Raw genomic sequence first — 25,329 nt, 5'->3', positions numbered from 1 at the left:
CAGTCATAAGAGGGATCCCAAGACAAACCTTCCAGGCCACACTACTCAGGACCCACCTAAGACATGCAGGGGACAAAGAGCATGGAGTCCACCTTACCTTCACAACTCATAAAAATGCTCTCATTTATTTTTAAGTTAGAAGAAAGGAATCTGAGTCAGATTGATTAACAGATTTATATTTATAATATATTTGTATTTATATCATCACATCCCCAAAATGTAACTTTTTATACTTAAATTAACAGGTGAAGTCAGAACTACCTAAGTCCCATGTGTCACAGTGTATCTTGTTGCCATCTCTGTTTCAGGGGCACTAGCAGCCTGTCTGGGAGCAGAGGACACAGAGGTCACCCCTACAGGAGAAGCTGAGCTGGGTACAAAGGATACAGGACCACCGGCAGGGCCTAGCATGAGAAGGAATGGGCATAGACAAAAAGGAGCCTTAAGGAGGTACCCTAGAGTTCTAGGGGAACAGGACGAGCCGATCCCCATCCTTCTGGGGCCTAGGAGACTGGAACTCCTGCTTATCTCTGATAAGGCCTCTTTAGGGGAGCAAGCTTTAGAAGTGTGTCCTGGTTATCAGAGAAGCTCCGGCCAAAATATACTGTGTGACCTTGAGGAAGTTACCTAAGGTCTCTGATCCTGACTCCTCCTCCATGAAATGAGACTTCACATAAATGCAAATCAGTGCTACGTGTGAAGAAACATTAGAGCCTTGTGGGTGGGAGCCTCACTGCTGTGTGGCTCTGAGCAGGTGACTTGGCCTCTCTGGCCTTCCGTTTCCTGGCTCTTGCTCTCCATCTCTGTGTCAGGCCGTGGCTTTCTAGCACCTTCTGCCAGACAGCCTCTACCTGGGCCTGAGTCCTCCCTGAGCCTCTCACAGCCTCTGCCCTGCCCCCACCCCAAGCCCCTTGGAGTCCCATTAATTTTGAGAGGCTGTCTGTGTGGACGGCCTCCTGGCCCAGTCCCGGGGCTCTAAGAGCTGTGTAATTATCCACTTTGGAGCTGAGGGAAGGTGATAAGCAGGCCCAGAGGATCCTGCCCTCCCTGCCTCCCTGCCTTCTGCTTCAGCCCAGCCTCCCCAGGGAAGCTGATCGATGGTGGAAAGGCCTCTGGATAAGGGATGCTGGGGGGGGGGGGGCTTTGTTACTTTCTGGAAACTCAGAGAGAGGGAATACAGGGCTCCCCCTCCAACCTCCACCAAATACAGAGGCCACAGGTAGGCCAGAGCATCCAGTCCACAACAGGCTTCTGCACCCCTGTCTCCATCTGGGAGCTTCCAGCTGTACTCCAGACCTGCTTGGTCAGCCCCTCTGGACAGCTCCAAGCATGTTCCCCTTCAAGCCTGGATGCACCACCCCCTTGCCACCCTTCTCCCTCCTGCCCCCCCCCCAAAAACTCACTTCCTGAAGCAGCAGGCACCCAGGTCATCCCCTTGACTAAACAGCCACCAAGTCCCCCAAGGCATCCCTAATGACCACCTAGTGCTCAGCTCCTGAGTCCTGCAGGTTACCAGGCAGTGGGTCTCTCAGGGACAACTCCCAACCCTGCAAACTGATTATCACCTTCCCGCCCCCACCCCAGTGCCCCCCTGCTTGTAGGTGACCACAAAACCCCCGTGCCAGTCATCAATACCAAATTTCCCCATCCCCTCCTGCCCCACATACGGCCCAACTGTCCAAGCTGGGGCAGCCTCTGCCTGTACGTGATGGGGCCATCTCGTGACCTCCGAGGCTTGGTCTTATCTCTGCAGTAAGACTGAGCAAAGCCCTGATGTACAGGCGGGAAGAACGGCCAAACGCGCCTGGAGTCCGACTCAGATTGACTACATGACCAGGCAAGAAGCAGACATGGCAGCCTCGCAGGGACTAGAAAATGAAGAGGAATGCCCCAGAAGGGGACATCTGCTCATCTGCTGTCACCTCAAGCTACTGATGGCACGTGTGATAGTGTCCCCACCTTGCCAGAGCCTCCAGTCTTTTTCGGGAGCACCCCCTCCCCTGAAAACCTGTTCCCACCTGGAATCTCCAGTTTTAAATTGAACTGCTTCTTACTCACCGTGACGCCCAAAGGGAATGTTTGCCTTGGGGACAGAGGTCTGCACTCCGATGTGCGTGAGGCAGTGGGCCAGGTGCATGCCATGCAGCAGGCACTGAATGTTCCTTCCTTTCTCTGCCCTTTGTACTGATTCTCTCAAAGGAAGCGGGGCGGGGGGAAGAGGGGGAGCTCTCCCAAGCTATACCCTGTTTCCCTGCAAATCCACGTTAGCATTTTCACAAGGCCATGGCTGGCCAGCAGCCCCCACACCCCACATCATAGGCTACTGAGCTCCTCGGCTGAGAGGCGGCTTTCCCACAGCCAGCTGGGCAGTGCTTGGGTCTGGCACTCGGAGTGGCAAGGCCTTTGCTAGGATCTGAAGGTGTCCTCCCAAATTCAAATGTCAGGAACTTAATCTGTAACGTCTCGAGGTGGGGGGGAGAGGGGGCACTGTGGAGAGGTGCTGGAGCCGTGAGGCTTCCGCCCTCATGATATATGCCATCATGGAAGGAGCCCCCCCTTTTTTTGTCCCTCCACCCACCCTATCCCATGCGAGCACATTGTGGTCCCCCCTCCAGGAAAGGCAACATCCAAGGAGCTGCCTCAAAAGCAGAGACCAGACCCTCACCAAATGCAGGGCCTTATCCCTAGGCTTCCCAGCCCCCAAACTATGGAGAAATGAATTCCTAGTCTTTGTCAACCACCCAGTCTGTGGCATTGTGTTCCAGCAGCACACCAGGACAGCCTGTGGCCTTTCACCATGCAGGTTTATCCATACAACACCACTACAAAGTGTTATTATCACCACCAGCATGCACATGAGAGAAGTGGGGTACATGGGCTAAGTCTAGCAACCAACGTTAAACGAAGGCCTGGTGTGCATCAGCCATATTGCTCAATGGTAAACCCAAGGTGGCGTGGAGAATTTTTGGTTTCACACAGAGAAACAGTCTGGCATGAGAGCATGGTATGGGGGCTTCTGTGCACACAGGAGAGGAAATAACATTGCTGGCTCCAGAGATCAGCTTAGGCTTGCTTCCACTAGCTGAAGACAGACACTCTCCATCCCTGGTTCAGAATCCCCACAGAGGTGTCCTGGTACAGCCCTGAGAGTTCAGTGATCACACTGAACCAGGCCAAGCATGGTGGATGTTCTAGGTTTAGAGTCCCTTCCAGCCCATGGCCAAGCCAGCCACAGCCAACTAGAAAGTGAGATCTGTGAGGAGTGGTAGCCAGTAAGAGGCAGTCCTGAGGAAAGAATATGACTGCACTGCCCAGACCAGAGGGGTCTTATTTTGGACCCAAAGCCAAACTGGGACAGGTTCTGTATGGTAACCACTGCGGGGAAAGGTGATCCCAGGGAAACACCAGCTGGGAGATGGGGAGGGAGGCAAAGAAGGGAGATGATGAAGAGTGTGTGGTGGCCCAAGAGATATTTTTCATAGGCAACTGAGCCTAATCCTGCCAGGGACCTCCAGGGGGCAGTAGAGCACAGCCCCGAGGTTCTTACAGAGGAAAAGCAGGGAGGTGGAGAACTGGTCCCCTGACTTCCATCACTCCGTGGCTGAGGCTCTTCTAGCCAAGCTACTTGCAGCCTACTGAATTTGCTGGTGGTGAGACCCAAAATGTCCCGAGATTCCCCCAAGCAGTGCAGCCAGCTGATGGTAGCAGCTGGATGCCTGACATAAGTCAACATGTCTAAGACAGGACCTGCCTGTCACTGGAGAGGCACACACAGAGAGATCTGGAGCAGGTATACTCCACCAACCACTGACGGAGCAAGGTTGACAACTCAGACCTGAGCTGGGGGGTGACGGGGGGGGGGGGGGGTGTCACTCCTCAAAACCTAGTACCCAGGAGGTGGGAACAGGAGGATCAGAAGTCCAAAGCTAGTTTCAGCTACATCCTGAGTTTGAGGCTAGCCTGTGCTACACGAGACTGTCTCAAAAATCTTAAACCTTTTAAAGCTTAAGATCTGACTGTTTCCAGCAAGCTAGGGGTTGACCACGTGACTGTGAATGAGAAGAGGCGCCAAGCATGCAGTGGCCAATATCCAAAGCTGAGGAGCCCAGAAACTTCTAGAAGAGGCCCAGGGACACAGCCCAGGTTCCATGCCCACAAGCTACCGCTCAAAGAAAGCAGAGGCAAAACTCTGTCTTTGTGGGGTAGATCCAGATAGTCATCTGTCCCCACCTGCAGCCCCAGAGGAAAACAAAGATGTCGCAACCACACACAAGAGCTCTGGCCCCAGAACAGAAAGTTACGGAATGGCAGGGGGTGCTCCGGGAGGGGGGGAAGCCCCGGCCAGCCTCTTCCAACACCCCTCCTCCCTACCTCCACTGCACCCCACAGAAAAGAGGCTGCACCTCAGACAGCACACAGGTGAGCCTAGGACCACTCGGTGTGGATCCTGTCTGTCACACAGCTCTTCCTGCCAGCTTACTTCCTGAACTCTGTATCTCCTAACCCCTGCCCTACTATGAGACAGCAGCCCTGCCTCCCACCCACTCCCACTGAAATCTCAGGTGAAACCTCTCTACTCCTTCAGTGTCCAGGTGAAGCCAAATGGCCTTGGGTTCTGAAATGTGACCTCTGGAAGCAGAGCCAGGACATCAGAGAAGCAGTTCTTCTGTCGACCCGGCTCTGCTGGGACTGGGCTCTGCTCTTCTGAGGCTCCCTGACTCAGTTCCAGGGCAGGAATGGGGCTGTGAATACGACATCCCATATTCCCCCAACCCCAGTGCTGGAGGACTGGGCTTGGACTACTCAGGCCTCTTCTCCTAGAACCCCACAAAGCTGGCACAGGCCCACCCCAAACCTCACCCCAGCCTCCCTCGCAGACTGTCCCCTCTGAAAATGATGTCAGTTCCCGCTGATAGGCATGTGTGATCCGGGAACCCCCACTTTTCCTCTTCCCACGCATTCTATGCTCACACTAACCATTGGGTAGGAACTAGTTCCCCCCTTATTCCAGATAAAGGGGCGGAGGCTCAGAAAGGCTAAGAGACATTTGCAAGGATGACTGAGGAGACAGCAGGCAGCACCCTTGCTCCAAAGCCTGAGGGTTCAGTCCCTGGAGCCTCCACAGGAGGGAGGAGAGAACCAACGCTACAAAGTTGTTCCCTGACCTACACACACACCATGGTACACATGCATGTGGACACGCGCACACACACACACACACACACCATGGTACACAGGTATGAGCACACACACACAAATAATGATAAATATTTTGTTTTAGAATTATTATTTTGTTTTTTGTTAGTTGAGAGTTTTGTATCTGTTTTGATCACATTCATCCTCCCTCCCCCAGTTCTTCCCAGATCCACTCCCCATTCCCTACCCATCCAACTTTGCATCCTTTTTTTTTTTAATCCTTCAAAACCACTTGGTGTTGCCCAAAATGTTTGTGAGTTTGTGGTCTTCAACTGAGGCGTGGTTGACTTACCAGAGGCTACACTCTTAGGGAAAAGAGTCTCCCCGTCTCCCAGCAGCGAACAATAGCTCCATGGCGAGGAGCGGGATGGTGTGCCCAAAATAAATTATTGAAAAACACAAAAAGGGACTTGCAAGGTGTTGCCCAGCCAGTAAGCAAGACAGCTGCAGTGAGACCTCAGGCAGCTGGAAGCCGCCATCTTCCAGAACACCAGCTCCGCTTATCTAAGGATCCGGCGCCCTGCGCGCAAGGCCTGCTGGATGCAAGGCCTGCTGGATGCTGGCACTACTTGCCTCCTGAGAAACGGAACCATTCATTCTTGACTCACTAGCACCTGCTGTGTTCCGGGTGCTGCGGCTGATAGTGGAGACGGACCAGTGTGATTCCAGCTCCTTAAGGTGTCAGTCTAAAGGAAGAGAGAAGACACTAACCTCCCAAGCAAGCCCATGACATGTAAGAGCAAGTGTGACAGTCCCCTATCCCCAGAGAATATATCACAGAACCAGACCCGGGTGGTCCTCAGAAAAGGTTTCCTTGGCTTTTCTGAGGCAGTGACATTTAAACTGAAGTCTCAAGGTTGAGCAGGCACCGACTTGGGGAAAAGAAAGAGCTGGACACGGCTGCACACGCCTTTAGCCTCAGCACTTGGGAGGCAGAGGCAGGTGGAGGTCTATGAATTTGGGGCCAGCCTGGTCTACATAGTGAGGTCCAGGCTAACAAAAGCTACATATCAAGACCCTGTCTCAAAAAAAGAAGAAAGGGAAAGGAAAAGCAGGAAGAGGAAGAGGAAACAATAAATAAGCAAACGGAAAGCATATGCAAAGGCCCTGGGGTAGGAAAGAGAGTCGGATGTTCTGACAGAGGAGAAAGTGAACAAAGGACAGGATGCTGGAGTGTGACGAACGATCGATCGATCGAAAGGAAGAGGCTGAGAGTGAGGAAGGTGGCTGAAACCGGATCGTGCCAGGTGTTACAGGCCACATTAGCAAGATGGGCTTTTATTTCCAGAGCATTAGGAAGCCACTGAAGGCCTTCCACGTCTTTTTTTTTTTTTTTATGATCTGTATTTTCCTAGGACTGCTGTATTGGTAAGGGGCCCGGAGAGAGAGGTTGCTACATACATGATACATGTAAGACATTTGACATGCTCTGACTGGGAGAAAAGTGCCCACCAACAGAGCTGATTTTACTAGTCCTCCCGGATTTCCAGCCCTTCCTCGCTCCCATCCCAAGAAGACAGAACAGGCACACTGAGCAACAGCTGCTGGCCTCAGGGAGCAGGGGTTATCGGGGTCAGCTGTGAAGACCAGGCCAGGGCACCCATGCATTCCTGTCTTCTTATCAGAGGAGCCCCAGGTCCTGAACATGTCCGGAGGGCAAACCGCCTCCCATCCACCCCACTTGTTGACACCAGCATCAGGCAGGAAGCCAGCAGGGGTGACCCAGCAGGAAGACCAGGGCCACCTGAGCCAGGAGTACGTGTAGAAGGTGGTGAAGCCAGATAATTAGGTCCAGAAAGAGCCTGTGGGGAGAAGATGATGAGGGAGGTGAAGCAAGACCAGGTGCAAGTTACAGCCCTCCCTCTGGACTCCTCTCACCCGCAGACCTCTGGCCATCTCTCCTGAGGGAGCAAACCCCCCACTCCCCCAGCCCTGTCCCCCCACCTGCGGCCCTGCCTTTCTCCTCTCCTTGTGAGCATCAAGAAAAGGGAGCAACTGCACTTTCCCCGTCCACACCTCCAGTTTCTGTCCCCACCCCATGACTGAAATCACTCTGCTGAAAGTCCCTGAGCGCTCTGTGGCTCTGTTTCTTGGGTTTCCCCTGGGCAATCTTCTCCCCACCCATGCTGGCCCTGGCTCTGTCTCTGGGTCCCTCGCCACAGGTGCCCCTTCCTCTGCCTGCTTCCCATTCCTCTGGGGCTGTGTCTCCTGTTGAACTCCCCAACCCTGAGACCCCTGCAGGAAACCTTACACCTCCCCCACCACTCCCCACCCCACCCCCACTCTCTATCAGGGACCTTGCCACCAGCCAGGTCACCGAAACAGAACCCACCAAAAGTACCACAGTTGCTTACCATGTCCCAAATGCAACACACGTGCCCTAAACCCGTTCCAACCAGCCTTTCCTCTCCATCAGGGGGAGCCTCACACACAGGGTTAGTCACAGAATTCACCTGTTCATTAGAACGTGCGTGCAATGCAAATATCTAGTCTAGGGCACCAGGGTGGCCACGCACACACGGACCGGCGAAAACGCTGAGCTACCCAGCGCTACTTCCGCGGCTGAAATCAAGGGAGCCAAGTCTGCCTCCTTGCAGCTCCACATCATTCTATAAACCCTGCACATGTCTGTCTCGTTTTCATGCTGTTTGTTTTTGTGATAGTCTCGTCTAGCCCAGGCTGGCCTCAGACTTACTACGTGGAGAAGATGACCTTGAATTCCTCACCCTTTAGACTCCAGCTCCCAAGTGCTGGAATTACAAGCATGCACTACCACACCCGCTTTATGCCTTGGTGAGGATCTCACCCAGGTCTTTATATTTGTTAGATAAGCACACTATAGTGACTGAGCTTCATTTTCGTGGTTTTGGTGGGGGTTTTTTGTTTATTTGTTTGTTTGTTTGTTTGTTTTGGGTTTTTTGTTTTTGGGTTTTTTTTTGTTTTGGTTTGGTTTGGTTTTGTTGTTTGTTTGTTTTGGGTAATTTGGGTACTTTAAAATGTCTCAAAACTTAGTGCTGAGAGGCTGTTGGGAGTTCTCCAGAACACATCCAGAACACAAGAAGGCAGTGATGTGTCTCGGGAGGGGAGGTGTGTGGCAGACATGCTTCATCCAGGCGTGAGCTGGGGCTGGGTGTGCACTCAACACTGATTCGTCTCCCAGCTGAGATTCTCAGCGCTCAAGAGGCTGAACCAGGAGGATCCAGAGTTGGAGGCCAGCCTGGGATGTCTCTAAAGACCCTATTATACCAAAGCAAACAGGAGCTGGAAAGGTGAGTGGAGTTGAGTCTGGGCTGTGAGGCCCAGCCAGACACAGGGACACAGGACGTGAGTACAGGGGTGTGGGGTTCAACTGCGAGAGAGAGGCAGAGAGAGGAGAAGGAGGGAAGGAGGGAAGAGAAGAGAGAAAGTTGGCCCTGGAGAATTCTAGAAGAATTTAAAGGGGGCAGGGCTGGCCTCTGCTCCTTCATACAAGGTTGGGGGTGAAAAGATGAAAAAGTAGGGGTTCTCCTAGAGGATGCCAGGAGTCTAGCTCTGAGAGGACGGAATTCCTAGGTTTCTCGGCCTCAAGAGAGGCCGTCTTTGAGACTAGCCAATGGCTATGCAGCCCACAGCTCCTCCCTCCCCCCCATCCCTCCTGGCCAACAGGACACGCCTGGGCTGCTCAACAGCCTCTGCCCCAAGTATGAGCTTTCCCAGAAACCCTTCCCTGATTCTGACATGAATTCTGATGCTTGCTGAACCCCACCTGCTGGCTTCCAGGAGCGGTTCTAGGGAGCCCTGAGGAGTCGCTACTCAGGTAAAGGCCTCTATACTCAGAGGTGCCCAGGACTTGGCACACCTCGCAGGGACTAGTTCTCCGGAGGAGGCTGGAGGGGGGTAGCCTGGACCCACGGGCCATCCTGGTTCCTGGTGGTGAAGGGAAGCACTCCTCACTCTGCTCTAGGCTCTTCTCCCTCTCCCCAGCCAGCAGAGGTGACAGAACTGGGGGACCGGAGCTGAGTGGGAAAGGGGCTGAGCAGGGCGGAGCTGGGCTGCAGACAGAACAGCAATGCCTGACTGAGCCTGTAGAGCCCGGGGTTAGGGCTAGGCCTCCCTGGGTGTTCCTCAGACGCTGCTGCCAGCTCCACCCACCAGAGACAGTGACTCAAAGCAAGGCCACCACGTGGCCAAGGGGTGAGTGGTATAGACAAATGGGGTGAGGAGCAGAGACCCCCCCCAGACACTCTCACCCAAGAGCCCCCCAGGTAGAGAAGGGAGATGCATTGGAAGAGCGAGCAGTTCACTAAAACTCAAGGAAAGGACCCCAACTCAAAATGGGACAGTGTGCAGAGTGAACTCGGGAGCCAGCCTGCCTAGGTCTGAGTCCCGACTTTGTTACTTACCAGCTATGTGCGGCCAAGGGATTGCTTAAGCTCTCTGACCTCCATTAGGTGAGAAAAATGCCATAGCCCTTGCTATGAGGGAACAATACTGTATTTTTTGCAAAGTGCTTTGAGCAGTACCTCTTACTGCATAAACACGGTCTGAGTTGGCTGGGACCACACCCCGCTTTGCAGCTGACCTTTCAGGGTCATGTGGATGGTGACTTTCCACCCAGGCCAGCACATGAAAGTGTGTGGCTCCCTACTTTCATCAAAACTTCCTAGAGTGAGCCCACAGTGTCTCGGCCTCAGTGGACCCCCATCATCCCCCAAGAATCAGGCAGAGAGGACTCCCTGGTGGAGAAGGAGGGACCCCTTTGCTCAAAAGATGAATTTGCTTCTGTTGGCCATTCATGCCAAGTTCACCAGCAGAACCCACCCGAACAGCATTTTCCACGCTGGTGTTTTGACGAAGCTGTCCGACAAGATGATCAAAGCTGGGTCAGGATGAAAGGGGGCTCTGTGGTCAGAGGAGTCTGGGCAGTGCTGCCCTATTTCATCCCGCTTCGAGGGAGTCACAAAGTGAATTTATTAGCATGGGTGAGCAAAGGGACCTACTTAATTTTGCTGAACCGGGCTATTTTGTCTTGAACACAGAATTATTCGTGTGTTCATGATTCCTGCTGCCTGCCTTTGGACCAGGGAGGGTGTCATGAAACAATAGTATGGGAAACATTGGCCCACCTGCTTATTCTGGGGGGGCCTCTTGTATAAAGAGCACTGTGGTTCCCCTCTTTAATCTAAATTGTCCCGCCTTCAGGTAAGTAGCACCTCATTGCCTGGACATTTGCAGTTCCATCCCCCAAGCCAGCAAAGGACAGAGAACAGGTTCCTTTTAAAGCGGGTAGTCTGAGGGGGACTAGCCCAAGGCTCAGGGACTCAGGATGACTGGTTCCTGGCATCAGCACCCACCCGCTTTTATGAGCAGGCCTGCTCTGACTTAATAACCTATGCCTCCATGCCAGCTCTGCATTTAATAGTCACGTAACTTCATAAACGCCTCTGTGCCTCAGTTTCTCTCAGCTGTAAAATGGGGGTGATTAGAGTACCTAGTCCTGTAATGACACATTTCTGTGAAGTGCTCAGACGGAGTATTCCGTAACGTGGGAAATTCCATTCTCCTTCCCCTGCAGGAGCAGCCCGCCCTTGAGTCCACCATGAACTGGACCGTCTTTGAAGGGCTCCTAAGTGGGGTCAACAAGTACTCAACAGCCTTTGGTCGCATCTGGCTGTCTCTGGTCTTCGTCTTCCGGGTGCTGGTGTACCTGGTGACAGTTGAGCGTGTGTGGGGTGAAGACCAGAAGGATTTTGACTGCAACACCAGGCAGCCGGGCTGCACCAACGTCTGCTATGATGAGTTCTTCCCCGTGTCTCATGTGCGCCTCTGGGCCCTGCAGCTCATCCTGGTCACGTGCCCCTCCCTGCTGGTGGTCATGCATGTGGCCTATCGCAAGGCTCGAGAGAAGAGGTACCAAGAAGAGGTTGGCAAGGGACACCTTTACCTGTACCCTGGCAAGAAGCGGGGTGGACTCTGGTGGACATACGTCTTCAGCCTGTTGTTCAAGGCCAGCATCGACGTCATCTTCCTCTACATATTCCACGTGTTCTACCCCCAATATACCCTCCCGTCCATGGTCAAGTGCCAAGCAACACCGTGTCCCAACACAGTGGACTGCTTCATCTCTAAGCCCTCGGAGAAGAACATCTTCATTGTCTTCATGTTGGTGACGGCCGTCATCTGCATCCTGCTTAACCTTGTGGAGCTGGCCTACCTGGTGATTAAGCGGTGCTCTGAGTGCATGGCATCGGGGCGGGCACTCACTGCACACCCAGAGCATGACCCAAACTGGGTCAGCTCTTCCAGCAAACAGAAGGACCTCCTGTCAGGAGACCTCATCTTTCTGGGCTCAGACACTCACCCACCTCTCTTACCAGACCGCCCCCGAGCCTATGTGAAGAAAACGATCCTGTGAGGGGTCCCCAGGCTGGACTGGCAGGGTGGGCATGAGTCGGAAGGTTCCGGTGTCTCTCTCGCAGATGTATCCGGTGAGGGAAGAGCTGAGCTGGAGTTGGAGGCGGGCAAAAGGGGAGACCCCCCCACAGCTTGGGATCCAATTGTCTCTCAGCTTTAGGCCACTTGTCCCGGCTGAGTGGCCTTCACTGAATTACCCCTCTGTTCTGTACCTCAATTTCCTTTTCTGTTAAATAAACACACTGAGTGCCACTTAACAGGGTTTCCCGGAGGAGGAGTTTCATGGGGGCACAGATGAGCAAATGCCTTCCATGTGTGGCCCAGGGTGAAAAATTAATAAAGATAAATGGGTTCACAGATTCAAGGTGCCCTTTGGTCTTGGCCTTTGTGATCTTCCTGGAGTCTAGGGGTCATCCTCTCCTCAAGAAAAGGGGTCTCTAGCTTTTTCCTGGGGACAGTTCCAAAGCTAGCCTTTTGCCCTGGCTGGGAGTCTGGGCTGTGGGTGTCTGCAGAGATGATAGGGTTTGGTACACAGAGAATCACATGTTGCCACAGAAACCACCCAGATTCTGGAGTCTGTGTGGCTGCTGCTTCAGAACTTAGACGACTTCAACTCCTCTCCAAAGTGAGTTATTAATTCATAGCCTGTGGGGGTCACTGTGAGCACTGACAAGCTCCTGGCGGTACCAGGGTTAGCCAGCCAAAAAAGGTCACACACATGTGACTCATCGCTATTAGGAAGTACTCAATAAATGCTTGTGTGAAATGAGGCAGGGACCCCTCCCTGGGTGTACATTAACCTCCACTGTCCCCGCCAGACACAAGCCCAACACTCCTCTGTAGCCCCTGCTGGGACACACGCTAGCTTCTCCAGAGGCATTTCCAACAGAGGCCTAGGACACACAGGCCATATGCCTGGCCCCAAGCCAACAGCAGCAGCATTTCATGTCACCAGCCCGCATTCCTCATCTCCAGCAGGGCAGTGGGTTCCCTGGTCTAGAAAAGACAGGTGGCCTGTGTGGGTTCCGAGACAGAGCAGCCTAAGATCCTGTCCCCAGATAGAGCCCCAGCAGAGCGGCACACAGTCCTGGACTGAATCAAGGCTGTCCCTTTCCTTAGAAACCAACCGCCGAGGACCTCTGGACCAGATGCCTGAGGACAGGACAAAAGAGAGAGTTGCGAACCAGGGAACGGAAGTGACAAGCTGAAAGGGTCAGGAACAGGATCGGTGGCACTAGCCCCATCCTGTACCTGGACATTTTGGCACCAGACTCCTGCCTGCCTCCATCGCTGTAGTCCCACCCACATACCTACCAACCCAGACAGGCTGGAGGAGCAAGGTGTGAGCCAGAGAGATGAGCCACAGGTGTTAGCTCTGCACTGTGCCCAGGGAAGTCCTTCTGCCCAGCCTGCCTACCCACCCTGGCACTCTCTCTTGGCTCATTGGCTCAGACAGCCCCACCCTGCTGGGAAGTGAGGAACAAAAGCTGCCTCCAGGAGGCCCTCGGGCAGACAGACAAGCCGGCACCGGAGAGTGAGGACCCACGGGGACCCAAGAAGGGTGAGGAGAGCTGGGGGAAAGGTCCTAGGGAACCTAGGCCTGGGCACCTAGCTTCAGAGGGCATCAGGGGAGGGCAGGGTCCCCGAGAGAACCCTAGGAATCCTCCACAGAGGGGAGGAAATGGTGGGCTGTGCTGTACTAAAGGGAGGCCAGAGAAGAATCTAGAAGAGACCGGGGAGAAGGAGGCTACAGCTCGGTTTACCCAGCATCTGTCGAGAGCACATGAAGCTGACAAGAAGCTGGGTCCCAGGAGACAGATGTACAGTTTGTCTTCTAGCCTCTAGCAGTCTACCAAGGAAGGGAGACATTTGGCGGGGCCACTGGAGTGCATGTGATGTACCCTGCAGTGGAAGACAGGGGGGGGCCTCAGCCTGTGTCCCGGGGATACCCCGCTGTAGAACCCAGGAGCTGAGTCAGAGACAGTGCAAGGAGGGCTGGAGATGGAACATCACAGGAACTCCAGCCAGGGGATAGCAAAGTTGGGGTACACCGAACATGCCTGTGTGAAAATAATGAACGATGTGACTATCAGACAGCCACTAATTAGGCAGAGAAGAGGGGTGTACCTGGGAAGAAAGATCAATGTCAGGGCAAAGACCCTACCAGGACCCAGCCCCTGCCTCCTCCCCATCTCTTACACACACACACACACACACACACACACACACACACACACACACACCAATGAAATGGTTGGAATTCCAGAGGGACCCACCGTGGTCCAGGTTTCAAGACAATAAAAAAGATGAATAAATAAGTACAACAATCTGCTCCACTCTGACACGGCAGGGTGGGAACGGTGCCAAGCCACAGCGGTTGCCGAAGAGCCCGTGTGTCGTTTGGGAAGGGATGTCTCAGAAAGTTCCCAGAGTCTCAAGGGAGTGAGAATGGAGACTGTTCTGAGATAGAGACCACAGAGCCAGGCTGGGCATTTCCAACATAGGGCCCTGCCGGTGCTGGGTCCAGGAAGAAATCGATGGATCTGACCACCAATAAAGGCCTCCCTACCCTGCCCCTTCTTGCCCTCATCTAGTCCCCAAAGCTGATGGAAGAGCAAATAATCTGATACTAGAGGTCTCTGGGCCACTACGGCTGAGACTGGCATGAAAGGGCCGGCTGACACACGCATGTGTGGTGCTTATGTCCCATGTGCTTGTTTCTTTGTAGAAGGAAGGAGACCCTGACTTTTGGAGTCTGGAGACCAGGGTTCAAGACCATCTGTGCTACTTGCTGCTGTGAGATCTTGGGCAGGTACCTGTCACCTCTCAGTCTTAACACACTTTCCTGTGAGATGGGGACTGTGGCCGTCCCTTCTCTGAGTCACTGCGAGTGAAGACACAATGGCCCCGTGGTTGTTGTGAAACAGTCCTGGCCTTGACATCATCTATAAGGACACCCCTTTGTGGGTTCTCCCAGGCCTTGTGACTCCCGGGGCCTGAGAGGTTAGCACACACGTACGCACGCACGCACGCACGCACACACGTCCACGTGAAGCACCGAGGACACAGCCAACATGAACTGGGGGTTTCTCCAGGGAATCCTGAGCGGCGTGAACAAGTACTCCACCGCACTGGGCCGCATCTGGCTGTCGGTGGTCTTCATCTTCCGAGTGCTGGTGTACGTGGTGGCGGCGGAGGAGGTGTGGGATGACGAGCAAAAGGACTTCATCTGTAACACTCAGCAGCCCGGCTGCCCCAACGTCTGCTATGATGAGTTCTTCCCCGTGTCCCACGTGCGTCTCTGGGCCCTGCAGCTCATCCTGGTCACCTGCCCCTCCCTGCTGGTGGTCATGCATGTGGCCTACCGAGAAGAGCGGGAACGGAAATACCGCCGCAAACACGGGCCCAACGCCCCGGCCCTGTATAGCAACCTGAGCAAGAAGCGGGGCGGCCTGTGGTGGACATACCTGCTGAGCCTCATCTTCAAAGCTGCTGTGGACTCGGGTTTTCTCTATATCTTCCACTACATCTACAAGGACTATGACATGCCTCGAGTGGTAGAGTGCTCTGTGGATCCCTGCCCCCACACCGTGAACTGCTACATCTCCCGACCCACGGAGAAGAAGGTCTTCACCTACTTCATGGTGATCACGGCAGCCATCTGTATCCTACTCAACCTCAGTGAGGTCGCCTACCTGGTGGGCAAGAGATGCATGGAGGTCTTCCGTCCCCGGCGTCGGAAAACTTCTCGGAGGCAACATCTACCAGATACTTGCCCGCCCTATGTGATCTCCCAAGGAGGTCACCCCCAAGATGAAACCGCCGTCCTAACAAAGGTCGGGATGGCCACGGTGGATACAGGTGTGTATCCATGACCTGCAGGTAGGCCTACCCGGTCACTGCCTGTTCACAGAAGCCATCCAAGAAAATGGGCAAAGGCAGTGTTATCGTCTGCAGCAGGTCAGGTGGGAAATATGGCTATGGGGGCTCCGGAAGTTCATCCAGGGCTAGTAGAAGATGGGGAACACCCTTGAGTCCCTAAATCCTGAGCCTCCAGGGACTTGATGGCTGGTGGGATTTTATATTTGTCAATAGAGTACCTCAACTCCCTTAATAAATACGATGTTCCCAGTGCTTTGTAGACAGGTTGTGCCTGATGGGTGGAGAAGTTTGGGGGTGGTGTTTCAGATGGGTCTCTTGGAGGACACTAAGTCACTAAATGATCATCTGAGCCCCAACCTCTTACACCACACGCACACATGCACACACACACACACACACACACACACACACACACACACGCACACGCACGCGCACACACACATGCACGTCACCAGGACATAGAGAAGAACAGCAAAGACAGGGCCTACACCAGGGGCCTCACAGCTTTGCAGCAAGCTATCCAAGGCCGGAAGACAGGGAGCAATGGAGACCCCGGTCTAGTTCTCAGAGAACATAAGTCTGTCCATGCATTGTGTGCGGTTCTACTTCCACCTCCTGACCTCCCTAACCCTGCCCAAAGCAGCTCCCATGTGGGGAGTACCTTTGAAGGTAGGAGAATGGTGTTGGAAGTAATTGAAAGATGGAGTCTTCCACGGGTCCAGAGGACATGCCACAGCCCATCAATCCTCCACCAAGAGACTTCTCTGAGTTACCTCATCCTCCCCCTACCCTATAACCACACATAGATTGACAGTCCCATAAACATCTTTCTATCATGGACCTGTCTCTGAGTCCACCAGCTGCCCCTGGAAAACTCTCAGGGAAAATACTTACATAGCACAACTCTCAACCCCTAACTGGCTTTGCCTTCCTCCCCACGAGCTGCCCTCCTCACAGAGACCCTGCCCCATTTGTGAAGGGCACTGCCATTATCTAGCTGTCCAAGCCAGAAGCTGGCCTATGACCCTCACTCAACCTCTCCCCCCACCCCACATCAGCTCCTCGCAGCCCACATCCTGGCACAGCACCACAGAGCACTGATTCCAACCTCCGAGGGCCTCCTAAGTTACCTCCTCTGTCACCCCATAGCCTGCCATCAATCTTCCCACAGGGCCTCTCAGATCTACCCTCCACACCTGGATGGAATGATTACTCAGTCCACGAATGTGGCCATGCCATTTCTTCATCTTTAATATTTCTTTCAGCACACCCACCCCCAAACTCATTGCCCCCAAGCTGGCTCTGCTGACCTCCCTATTCCTCCACGACTTCCTCCCTCAGCCTACCACTTACTGATAACAACACCTAGGCATTCAGGATGCTGTGGTTGTGCCTCCAACCTTTGCCATACTGATCCCTCTGCTTGGAATGCCCTCCTGCCCCCTCTGCAAATGCCCTCAACCCTCAAGGACAGCCTTCACCCACCACTTTGTATGCCAGAAAAGCTCAGGCCTCTCTCCTGCCCCTCTCCCTGGGTTGGAATCTCTGATACCCGTGAATGATACCCATCAGCCTGTGAGCCCTTTCAGGACAGGAATGCTGAGTCACCAGCTCCTTGCAGCCTTCAATAAATGCTTGTGAAATGAGTAAATGGGCTGTGAGCCTCTTGGGGGGAAACTGTGTCTTGTTTATCTGAACCTCCTGCCACACCTAACCTGGGAAACCAGCAAAGTGTTTTTACCTTTGTTGGCTTCTTGTGGTTAGCTAAACCTGGTTTAAACATCTTGGTTCAAGGTGTAGGGAAAAACCTCCAAGCCCACTGGGTAGTCTCTACGCTTGATTGGGGACAAGATCAGAGAGTCGCCTGTCTTAGGTCAAGTTCCCTGGAAGCAGAGCTAGAAGCAAGGATTTGGCATCTAGGATGGATGGAGCAGGGAAGCAAGGCAGGAGGGGCTGAACTAAGCTGGGCATGCACCCAGGGACCTAGAGCTTGCCAGATTTGGAAGAGGGGGTCATAAATGCTGCCACAGAGGGGTCCCACTTAGATACGCAGTACTGGTCCTTTGAACTCTCCTACAGGCCATTGGTTTGAGCTGACCCTGGTGGCAGGAAAGCCAACAGGAATTAGTAGGAAGCTTTGGTTCGGTCAGCAGTGTTTCTCCAGGAGCTGCTAACTTGGAACATAGGGATTGGTGTTGGGACAATGCCACCTCCTGAGCTTCTGACTCTAGGAGACAAGGGTGGCTGTCCACCCTCCTCAGCCCATAGCTGTGACTGCCAGCCCCAGGCACTCTCAACAGAACCAGATGGCCCTACACGGCTGAGACCAAGACAGCTGCCAAGTCCAGACCAGGGCACAATTCCCCTGGGGGTCTAGAAGCTCACTCCAGGAGTTGCTGTTGGATCCACCATATTGTGAGCTCACCCTATGACCTGACCGTTCCCATAATATCCTCACATTCCAGAGATTTCTTATCCTAAAACATTAGCCAGGTGGAGACCAACTATGATCTGATCAGCCAAGGCTTCCAGAGGTGATTGAGATGAATCCTGTAGGCAGCTCCCCAGCCACTAAGATGTCTCATCCTGTTGTCTCCCACATTCTCAAGAACACACCCCCCACTGTCTCCACTCAAACCTCCACCTTCTTGAGAAATCCCCGTGTGTCCCCCCTTCTGTCTTCCTCTTGCTCACTCTTTCCAGTTCCCATCGCTGCTACCTACTTCTCAGTCATCCAAGACTGAACCCACGGTCAGGGATCTTCTCTTCCTAGTCCTTGTCAAATGACCTGGGGTCACATGGACCACCAGTGCTTCACCCTGCCCTCCTCATTTCATGACTCTCTTGTCCTCTGAGACACTCAGCTTTCCACTCAGAAGGTGCCAGGCCCTGTCACCACCCACAGCTGCTCCACCCTTAGAACCTCCCCTTGGATTCAAGTCCTCAGATATTGACGGTTTATGTCAAGTCTCCATGCTAGGTTGTGGGAAGAATCAAACCTACTCCCTGGGCTCACACAGCTTACATCCTAGAGGAAAAGATGACTACTAAATGCCTAGTGACCTGGGCAAGCGTGGGGTGCTGGAATGCAGAAGAGGACCTGACAGGCAGGCATCCAGGAAAGGGCTCCCTGGGACCTCACAATGACAGCTGGACAAAGTGAGGGTTTTGCCAAGTGCTGGAGAACTGGACCTTGGATAGAGAAGGACAGCATTTATAAATCAACAGAGGGCAAATCTGAGGGTTGAAAGAAACCCAGGATGGCTAAGTCAGCTGAGGGACTCATGTTTGGAGTGAGGCTGAAATGGACCAGGAAAGACCATGTAATGTACTCTTTGTAAATCTCTGTTAGTGATCTTGGACTTCATCCCAAAAACAAGAACAAGTCCTGGAAAGATTTATCTCTGGGGTGACGCCTGCGATTGCAGTGTGGAGCGACTGAGGCAGGCCTACCAATTGGGAATGTGATGCAATGGTCTGAGGAACTATAACGAAATGAACCAGGCAGGGTTGCTCAGTGGGCATGGAAGGAAATAGCTGGGTTTTACGAGATAGAATCAGAAAGATCTGCTGATTTGCTTGGGTGTGGGGACCAAGCACGGAGAAGAATCGAAGTGACTCTCAGGTTTCTGTCTCTGAATAGCAACGTCATTTAGTGAGTCCAGAGCCTCAGGAGATGTGCAGGTTTGATGGAGCTGAGATGACTTCCGTTTCAGACGTGTTAAGTTTGAGATACAAATAAGAAACCTGGTTATTCCCCATCCCTCTTGGGCCACTGTGATCCCTAGCTCCTTGTCTTTCTCTCCCCCAGAATATTTGTGATGGTTCTTGATGTCTTCACAGCTAAGACATCTGGCCTCTCTTTCCTTGACCTTGCTTCCAACAAGCTTTTTTTCTACCCACCAAACCTTACCTCCTTGCCTCCCACACTTGGTCTGTACCAAGACATCTCCCATCTTAGCAGCTCACTCAATCTGGTTCTCACTAGAGCAATCTTTCTTCCCCACCCCCTAACCCACCCCATCGCCCCTCTTCATGGTCCCCTCCTCTCACTTCCAGCTTTGACTCCCCAGCCCCCTGTAATCACTGCCACCCACGTATTCCCTACCCCTTGCTTTTGCATATGTCTCTCTAGTGCTTCGCCTGGCGAGACCTTCTCCAAGAGGCATCTGTTGCTGGGCCACCTGAAGAATCATACAACTGGACCGACTGATCTCAATGTAAACATCTGACAGCGATAACTCAAGTCGGGTACCCAGCACTTCTAAGCAGTCCTACATTTTCCTACAACTTTAGCCCAACTCTCCAAGATGACTAGAGGATACCCTTTTCTCTTCTCATCCTCCAGTCCTCATTCTTGAAATCCTAGAGCTTGACTGACGGACAGCCATTCCATGTCCCTGAGGAGCAAGAAGAGGAAGCAGATTCCAGACCGTCCTAACACACCTATCGCCTTCTTAGCATGATTGCCCAGTCCCTCTGCCTTCTCCTCTGCAATCTGGATGAAGCATCCCTGTGCCTAGCACACCTTCTCCACCTGCCAGCAGACCCCATCGCCTCATCTCTACTCCAGGCTGTACTCTCTTTCACAAATCCCCTTTCTGAAATACGCTATAATATTTCATCTCTCTCCCCTTGTAACTCTCTCTCAACATCACCTCCTTCTCCAGTTACCTACCAGTGTTGAAAAGCAATGTCTCCTAAGAGCTTTATGTGTTGGTCTCCTCACCCCAGTGGTTTCCAACATGCCAAATCCAGGGGTCAGCCTTTCCACCCCAGCTCACTCCCTTGGCAGCGTTTGGCCACCGAGAGCCCCCTCCCTAAATTTCATCTTCTGCTGGCCTCCATGCAGCACTGTCCCCTCGCTTCCACCTCACTCATGGGTCTTTATTCATCTCTGGAGGTGCTTCCTCTCCATCTTCTAAATCTCTAAATATAAGACGCTCCAGGGCCCATTCCCTGCACTCTTTCCTCCTCTGCAAACCCTTTTCCCCTCAGTTACCTCACTCGGTACCATCAATAAAACCATCTCTATCCTCCTGGTTTGTGTGTTCACAGCTAACGTCTTCCCCGAGAGACACATGTATATGTCCAACTTCCCACTAATCTGCCTGAAAACAGATTCACGTTGTCTTCCTCTTGCCCTGGGTGGAAGATGGCCTCCCCATCTGGCTTCCTACACAGTCAAAAACTCAAGCCCGGGAAAGTGGCTCAGTTGGGATGAGTGCTTCTTGTGCAAGTATAGGGACTGAGTTCAAACCCCAGCACCCACATAAAAAATCTGGGCATGGCTTCCCATGCCCATAACCACAAGACTGGGGAGTGAGGAGGAAGGAGAATTGCTGGGACTTGCTGGCCACCAGCCTAGCCCTGGATTCAGTGAGAGACCCTGTCTCAGTTGAATTAGGTGGAGCATGGTAGAACAGGACACAGGAAGTCTTCCTTGGGTCTCCACACATGCATGCATAAGTGCACACACATACACCATACACACATGCACCACAACACATAGAACCACACACACACATTCATAGAAGGAAAAAAATACCTAGGAGCCTCCTTCTTCATAACTACACCCACATCATTGGCAAGTCATATTGGCAGCAATTCCAAAATATATTCAAAACCCAATCACTTCCTGCTATATCCAAGCCTTTCCATCCCAGGCCAAGATGCCGAGTTTCAACATCTGAACCCTTACAGCAGCTAATCTCCTTGCCCTCACTCCTTCTTCCCGACAGTGACCCAAAAGATCTTTGGACATGAGCAAAGTCTAATTAGCTCACTCTTCCGATTAAAATTACAGATAAGGATGTAGCTCTGTTGGGAGAGTGCTTGCCTGGATTCAATCCCCACCAGCACATAAAACTGGGTGTGGTTCTGAACACCCTCGATCTCACTCAGGGAGGTAGAAGGAAGATCAGAAGTTCAAGACTACCCTATCTCAAAAGAACAGCAACGACCAAAAGCTTTCATTAAAGCTATCTCCAAGCAGCTTCCCATTGTGACCAAACAACTAAACCAGGTCGGACTCTTTGCCGTAGTCTACAGGGCCCGGTAGGTGGGGTCTGGACTGCTCTCTAAAACGTTCCTCTCCTCCAGCCCTCCCATCTGCTCCATCTCTACTGCCACTGGCCACCCCATCCTCACCACCTCAGGATCTTTGGACCTGCTCTTTCTGGCTGCTCCTTTCTCCTAGAACACCACACATCTTTCTCCTCAGCATCACTCACACAGCTCCATTCCAGGGGGCTCTCATACCCGCCCCAGAAGCACACACCATGGGATGCTCTATCAGGTGACCTTCTTCTGTCTTCCTTGTAGCACATAACTGGCTTTGAAAACATCTTCGTTCCCATGGTGTTGCAGATGAGATCCTGGAGAACCAGGACTTGTTCACCCTTTGACTACCCCCCCCCCCCCGCCCCACTACCACCACCTTGGACTGATCCTCCACGTTCAGTAGGAACTCAATAAAAAGTGGGTCAACCGACTGACTAAGCAACATCCAGATAGAGCTGACTAGTAGCCTGTTGACAGAAGGGAGAAAGGCCTAGCCCAGAGATGGCGATCTGGGAGGTGTCTATAAAACCGGCTCAATGTAAGACGGGGTTTTGCTCCATAGTTGCTCATTATAGGGTTTCCTATAATGAAGTCTTTACCAAAAGTTCCTGCATTGTGGGCCATGCTCTCAATTACTACATTTTTAACAACAAACTGTTCTTTGGGGGAAACTCACTAGCCTAAAATAACCTCAATCAATGGCATTCGGGCTGTCATGGAAGTCACTTGGCAGATTCAGAAGGAAAAAATGGAGGCAGACATTTGGCACGGGTTTAATCTTTATTCCTGGTGGTAGGGCCTTACGATTTTAAGTATTGTCTTTGTAAGCACATTCTTTTATAAAAAAAACAATTTTTTTTTTTGAAAACAAAGGAAGTGCTTCTGTTATAAAGTGGGCACACACTGGATATTTCTTCCTTAAATTATACAGTTAAGGTTTTGTAACAAAGAACCAAAATTCAAGCCACTTACAAGGATTCACAAATTACTGAGTTGTTGAGTGTAGTGGTTTACCCTTGTGATCCCAGCATCTGGGAGACTGAGGCAGGAGAATGCAGTTCACACTAGCCTGGGGCTACTTAGTGAGACTCTGACTCAAAGGTTTGTCTGTTTCTTTGTTTGTCTGTCTGTCTGTTTATTTGTCTGTTTGTCTGTCTGTTTATTTGTTATAACTATGTCACAGACAACTTGGACAAAGGTTTTGTGGTGTGGAGTAGATCGCTTAGTCAGTAAAGTGTTTGCCACAGAGCCTAAGGACCGGAGTTCAGTCCCCAAAAGCCACGTCAAAAGGCTGGGCAGAGTAGTGCACACCTGTAATCCTAGCAAGGGACAGGTGGACCCAGGGGCACGCTGGCCAGCCAAGCCTGCCTACACATGCACAGTGTCACACATGCCTTCACATACACACAGTAGTAATAATAATAATAATAATAACAAATATAAAATAAAAAAATAAATGTATAGCAAAGTCAGTTGACAGAATATATTTTCATTCCACCCACACCAAAGTTCATACATGGGTAAGCTCTGGACAAATGAAGAGAAGCTGTCTCAAAGAAATAAAAAGGTAGATCCCAAAGATGACCTCTCGCTTCCACACACAAGCACACACATATGCTTGTGGCCCAGTACACGCACAGGCATCCACACAAACATGTTCACACACAAAATACACTTTTGATGGTGACAAAACTCTAATCAGATTGGCCCAAGTGTTCCAAGTGCAACAGTGTAACTAAAATTTATTTATAAAATATAAGGGCAGATAGCTCTGCAGTTAAGAGCACTTGCTGCTCTTGCAAAGGACCGGGTTCAATTTCCACCACTCACACGGCAACTTATAACCATCTGTAACTCCAGTTCCAGCAGATATGGCACTCTCTTCTGGCCTTTGTGGGCATCAGGCACCCATGTGGTGTACACACAAATATGTACTGGTGTACATGCAAATATATGTAAAACACTCATACACATAAAAATAAAAATCTTACCTTTTAAATATATATAAAGGGGAAAAAGAATACTATATCCTATACAACATATGGTTCTTAAAATCTATAGCATGAGCCAGTGAGATGGCCAGGTGGGTAAAAAGGGACCAGTTGCTGATTCTGACTGCTTGAATTTGACCCCCAGGACATACATGGTGGAAGCAGAGAACTGGCCTTCTGACCTCTACACATGCACAGTGTCACACATACCTTCACATATACATAATAATAATAATAATAATAATAATAATAATAATAATAATACAAACGTAAAATAAAAAATAAATGTATAGTGAAGTCAGTTAACAGAACATATTTTCATTCCACCCACACTGAAGTTCATACATCAGGTTAGCCTCGGTCTGTTTGCAGGGTCATCTCACTGGGCATGGGGAGGACGGCTCCTCTGGGCCTCAATGGTAGATGGCGCCTTGAAGCCGGTGAGATGGATCTGGACAAAGGCTGAGGGGGGGGGGGGGCATGAGAAGACACTTGAGGTGGCTCCTAGACCAAACAGAATGCAGGAAAGTCAGCTGAGGGTCATCGAGCCAAGGGAAGATGAGGTCACCGAGGAGGAAGAGAGGACCCAGGAAACACAAGAAGCACGAGTCTGAAAGCAGAAAGCTGTCACCGAACACTGCTGTGGGTTGACTTAAATAAGAACCAAAATGGGCTCCACAGTGTCACAAGACAGCCACCGTGACAGAGGCAGGAGTGTCGTCCATGGATGTGACATGCCAGAACCAACCAGGTCCCGGTGAAGTGAGAGCCAAGCAAACGGAGACACTTAGCATGAGCAATGAGCTGGAGCATGGCGGCTGCCAGGGTAGGAAGAGAAGGGGTGCCGGCTGCGAGCGAATGAGGGGTCACGGGAATAAAGGGCCAAGGAAAGGAGGGGGTCGGGAAAGGGGACGGGAGAGATGAGAATAATCAAGTCATGATGAAAAGACTCCAGTAGAGGAAGGTCAGGAGCCTATAGAGAGCCCAGGAGAATGGGATCTGGAGCCCCACGGAGCTCAGACCAGAGACGGGTAACTATGGCAGCGGGAGAAAGGAGAAATGGTGAGGACGGCTGCCCCAGCCTCTCACTTGGAGCTCGTCTCTCATCCTCCCGTAGCCTCACGGGTACCCTGAGCTCCTCTCAGACCCACCCCCCACCCCCGACCCTCCTGTTTTCTTCCTTCTGTGTCCTGCCTAGGCTGGAGCTCCAAGCATCCCCAACATCGCCCTCACCGCACGTGGGACCGGCCAGCTTATGTCCATCATCCCTCTAGAACTGCAGACCCTCGCAAGGCAGGAGCAGCATCCACCCCTCACCGCACGTACAGTCAGAGGCTACTAAACTCTCACTGAGGTGATCACCACAAAGAATTGCTGCCCCGCCGCTGGTTCTGCTGAAGCAACCCCCACAGCCAGAGGGAGGCCTCTGCGGACCCCTGCCCCTCAACACACCTTGATCTCTGGCTACTGGCCATGGTCGCAGCCTTCTCAGTGTCTCCACTATCAAATTTCCTATCCTGTGCCATGTATTTGTTATCCCAGAAGTAGAAAGTCTTCTTGCAACTGCCTCCGAGTACAGACCCCCCCATCCCCCACCTCCCACCCCATAACCCCTCCCACCCACCCCCTCACCCCCCCACCCCACCCCACATCACCTTCCTCCATCCCTTCCCTCAGCACACAGAAAGGGTTGGGCCTGCACCTTCGAATTGTCCAATTAGTGCTTAGGTCTGTTCCTCTGGACACTTTGACCCCCTACCTCTCTCTTCCGCTTCAAGTGTTCTCAGATCTTTCCCACCTCAAA

General features: G+C 52.2%; 2 protein-coding genes across 3 annotated transcripts; both read left to right on the top strand.

The window, feature by feature from the left end:
• The first annotated feature begins 8,331 nt into the window (after positions 1-8,331).
• Gjb5 (gap junction protein beta 5) lies at positions 8,332-11,948 on the top strand. Of its 2 annotated transcripts, none has more exons than XM_076565093.1 (2): positions 8,332-8,465; positions 10,751-11,948. In XM_076565093.1, exon 2 carries the CDS (start codon positions 10,775-10,777, stop codon positions 11,588-11,590), a length of 816 nt encoding a protein of 271 aa, XP_076421208.1. In that variant the 5' UTR covers positions 8,332-8,465; positions 10,751-10,774; the 3' UTR covers positions 11,591-11,948. The 2 variants fall into 2 exon arrangements, with proteins under 2 accessions (XP_076421208.1, XP_006987504.1); XM_006987442.4 differs by lacking the exon at positions 8,332-8,465 and adding an exon at positions 8,837-8,992.
• A 732-nt stretch (positions 11,949-12,680) lies between these two features.
• On the top strand, positions 12,681-25,057 carry Gjb4 (gap junction protein beta 4). Its single transcript, XM_042271895.2, has 3 exons — positions 12,681-13,150; positions 14,318-15,450; positions 24,724-25,057. Exons 2-3 carry the CDS (start codon positions 14,664-14,666, stop codon positions 24,876-24,878), a joined length of 942 nt encoding a protein of 313 aa, XP_042127829.2. The 5' UTR covers positions 12,681-13,150; positions 14,318-14,663; the 3' UTR covers positions 24,879-25,057.
• Positions 25,058-25,329: the final 272 nt, after the last annotated feature.

Source organism: Peromyscus maniculatus, chromosome 2, assembly GCF_049852395.1.
Source record: "Peromyscus maniculatus bairdii isolate BWxNUB_F1_BW_parent chromosome 2, HU_Pman_BW_mat_3.1, whole genome shotgun sequence".
In the NCBI taxonomy this organism is placed as follows: Eukaryota; Metazoa; Chordata; class Mammalia; order Rodentia; family Cricetidae; genus Peromyscus; species Peromyscus maniculatus.
Note: the sequence above shows the minus strand (reverse complement) of the source record. Positions and strands in the feature narration are given on the sequence as shown.

Bases quoted from the DNA above. Each gene is read 5' to 3' on its own strand.
- Gjb5 (XM_076565093.1), top strand. From the start codon at position 10,775: ATGAACTGGACCGTCTTTGAAGGGCTCCTAAGTGGGGTCAACAAGTAC.
- Gjb4 (XM_042271895.2), top strand. From the start codon at position 14,664: ATGAACTGGGGGTTTCTCCAGGGAATCCTGAGCGGCGTGAACAAGTAC. The intron at 15,451-24,723 runs GTGTGTATCCAT...TGTCCTGCCTAG, and splicing joins GATGGCCACGGTGGATACAG to GCTGGAGCTCCAAGCATCCC.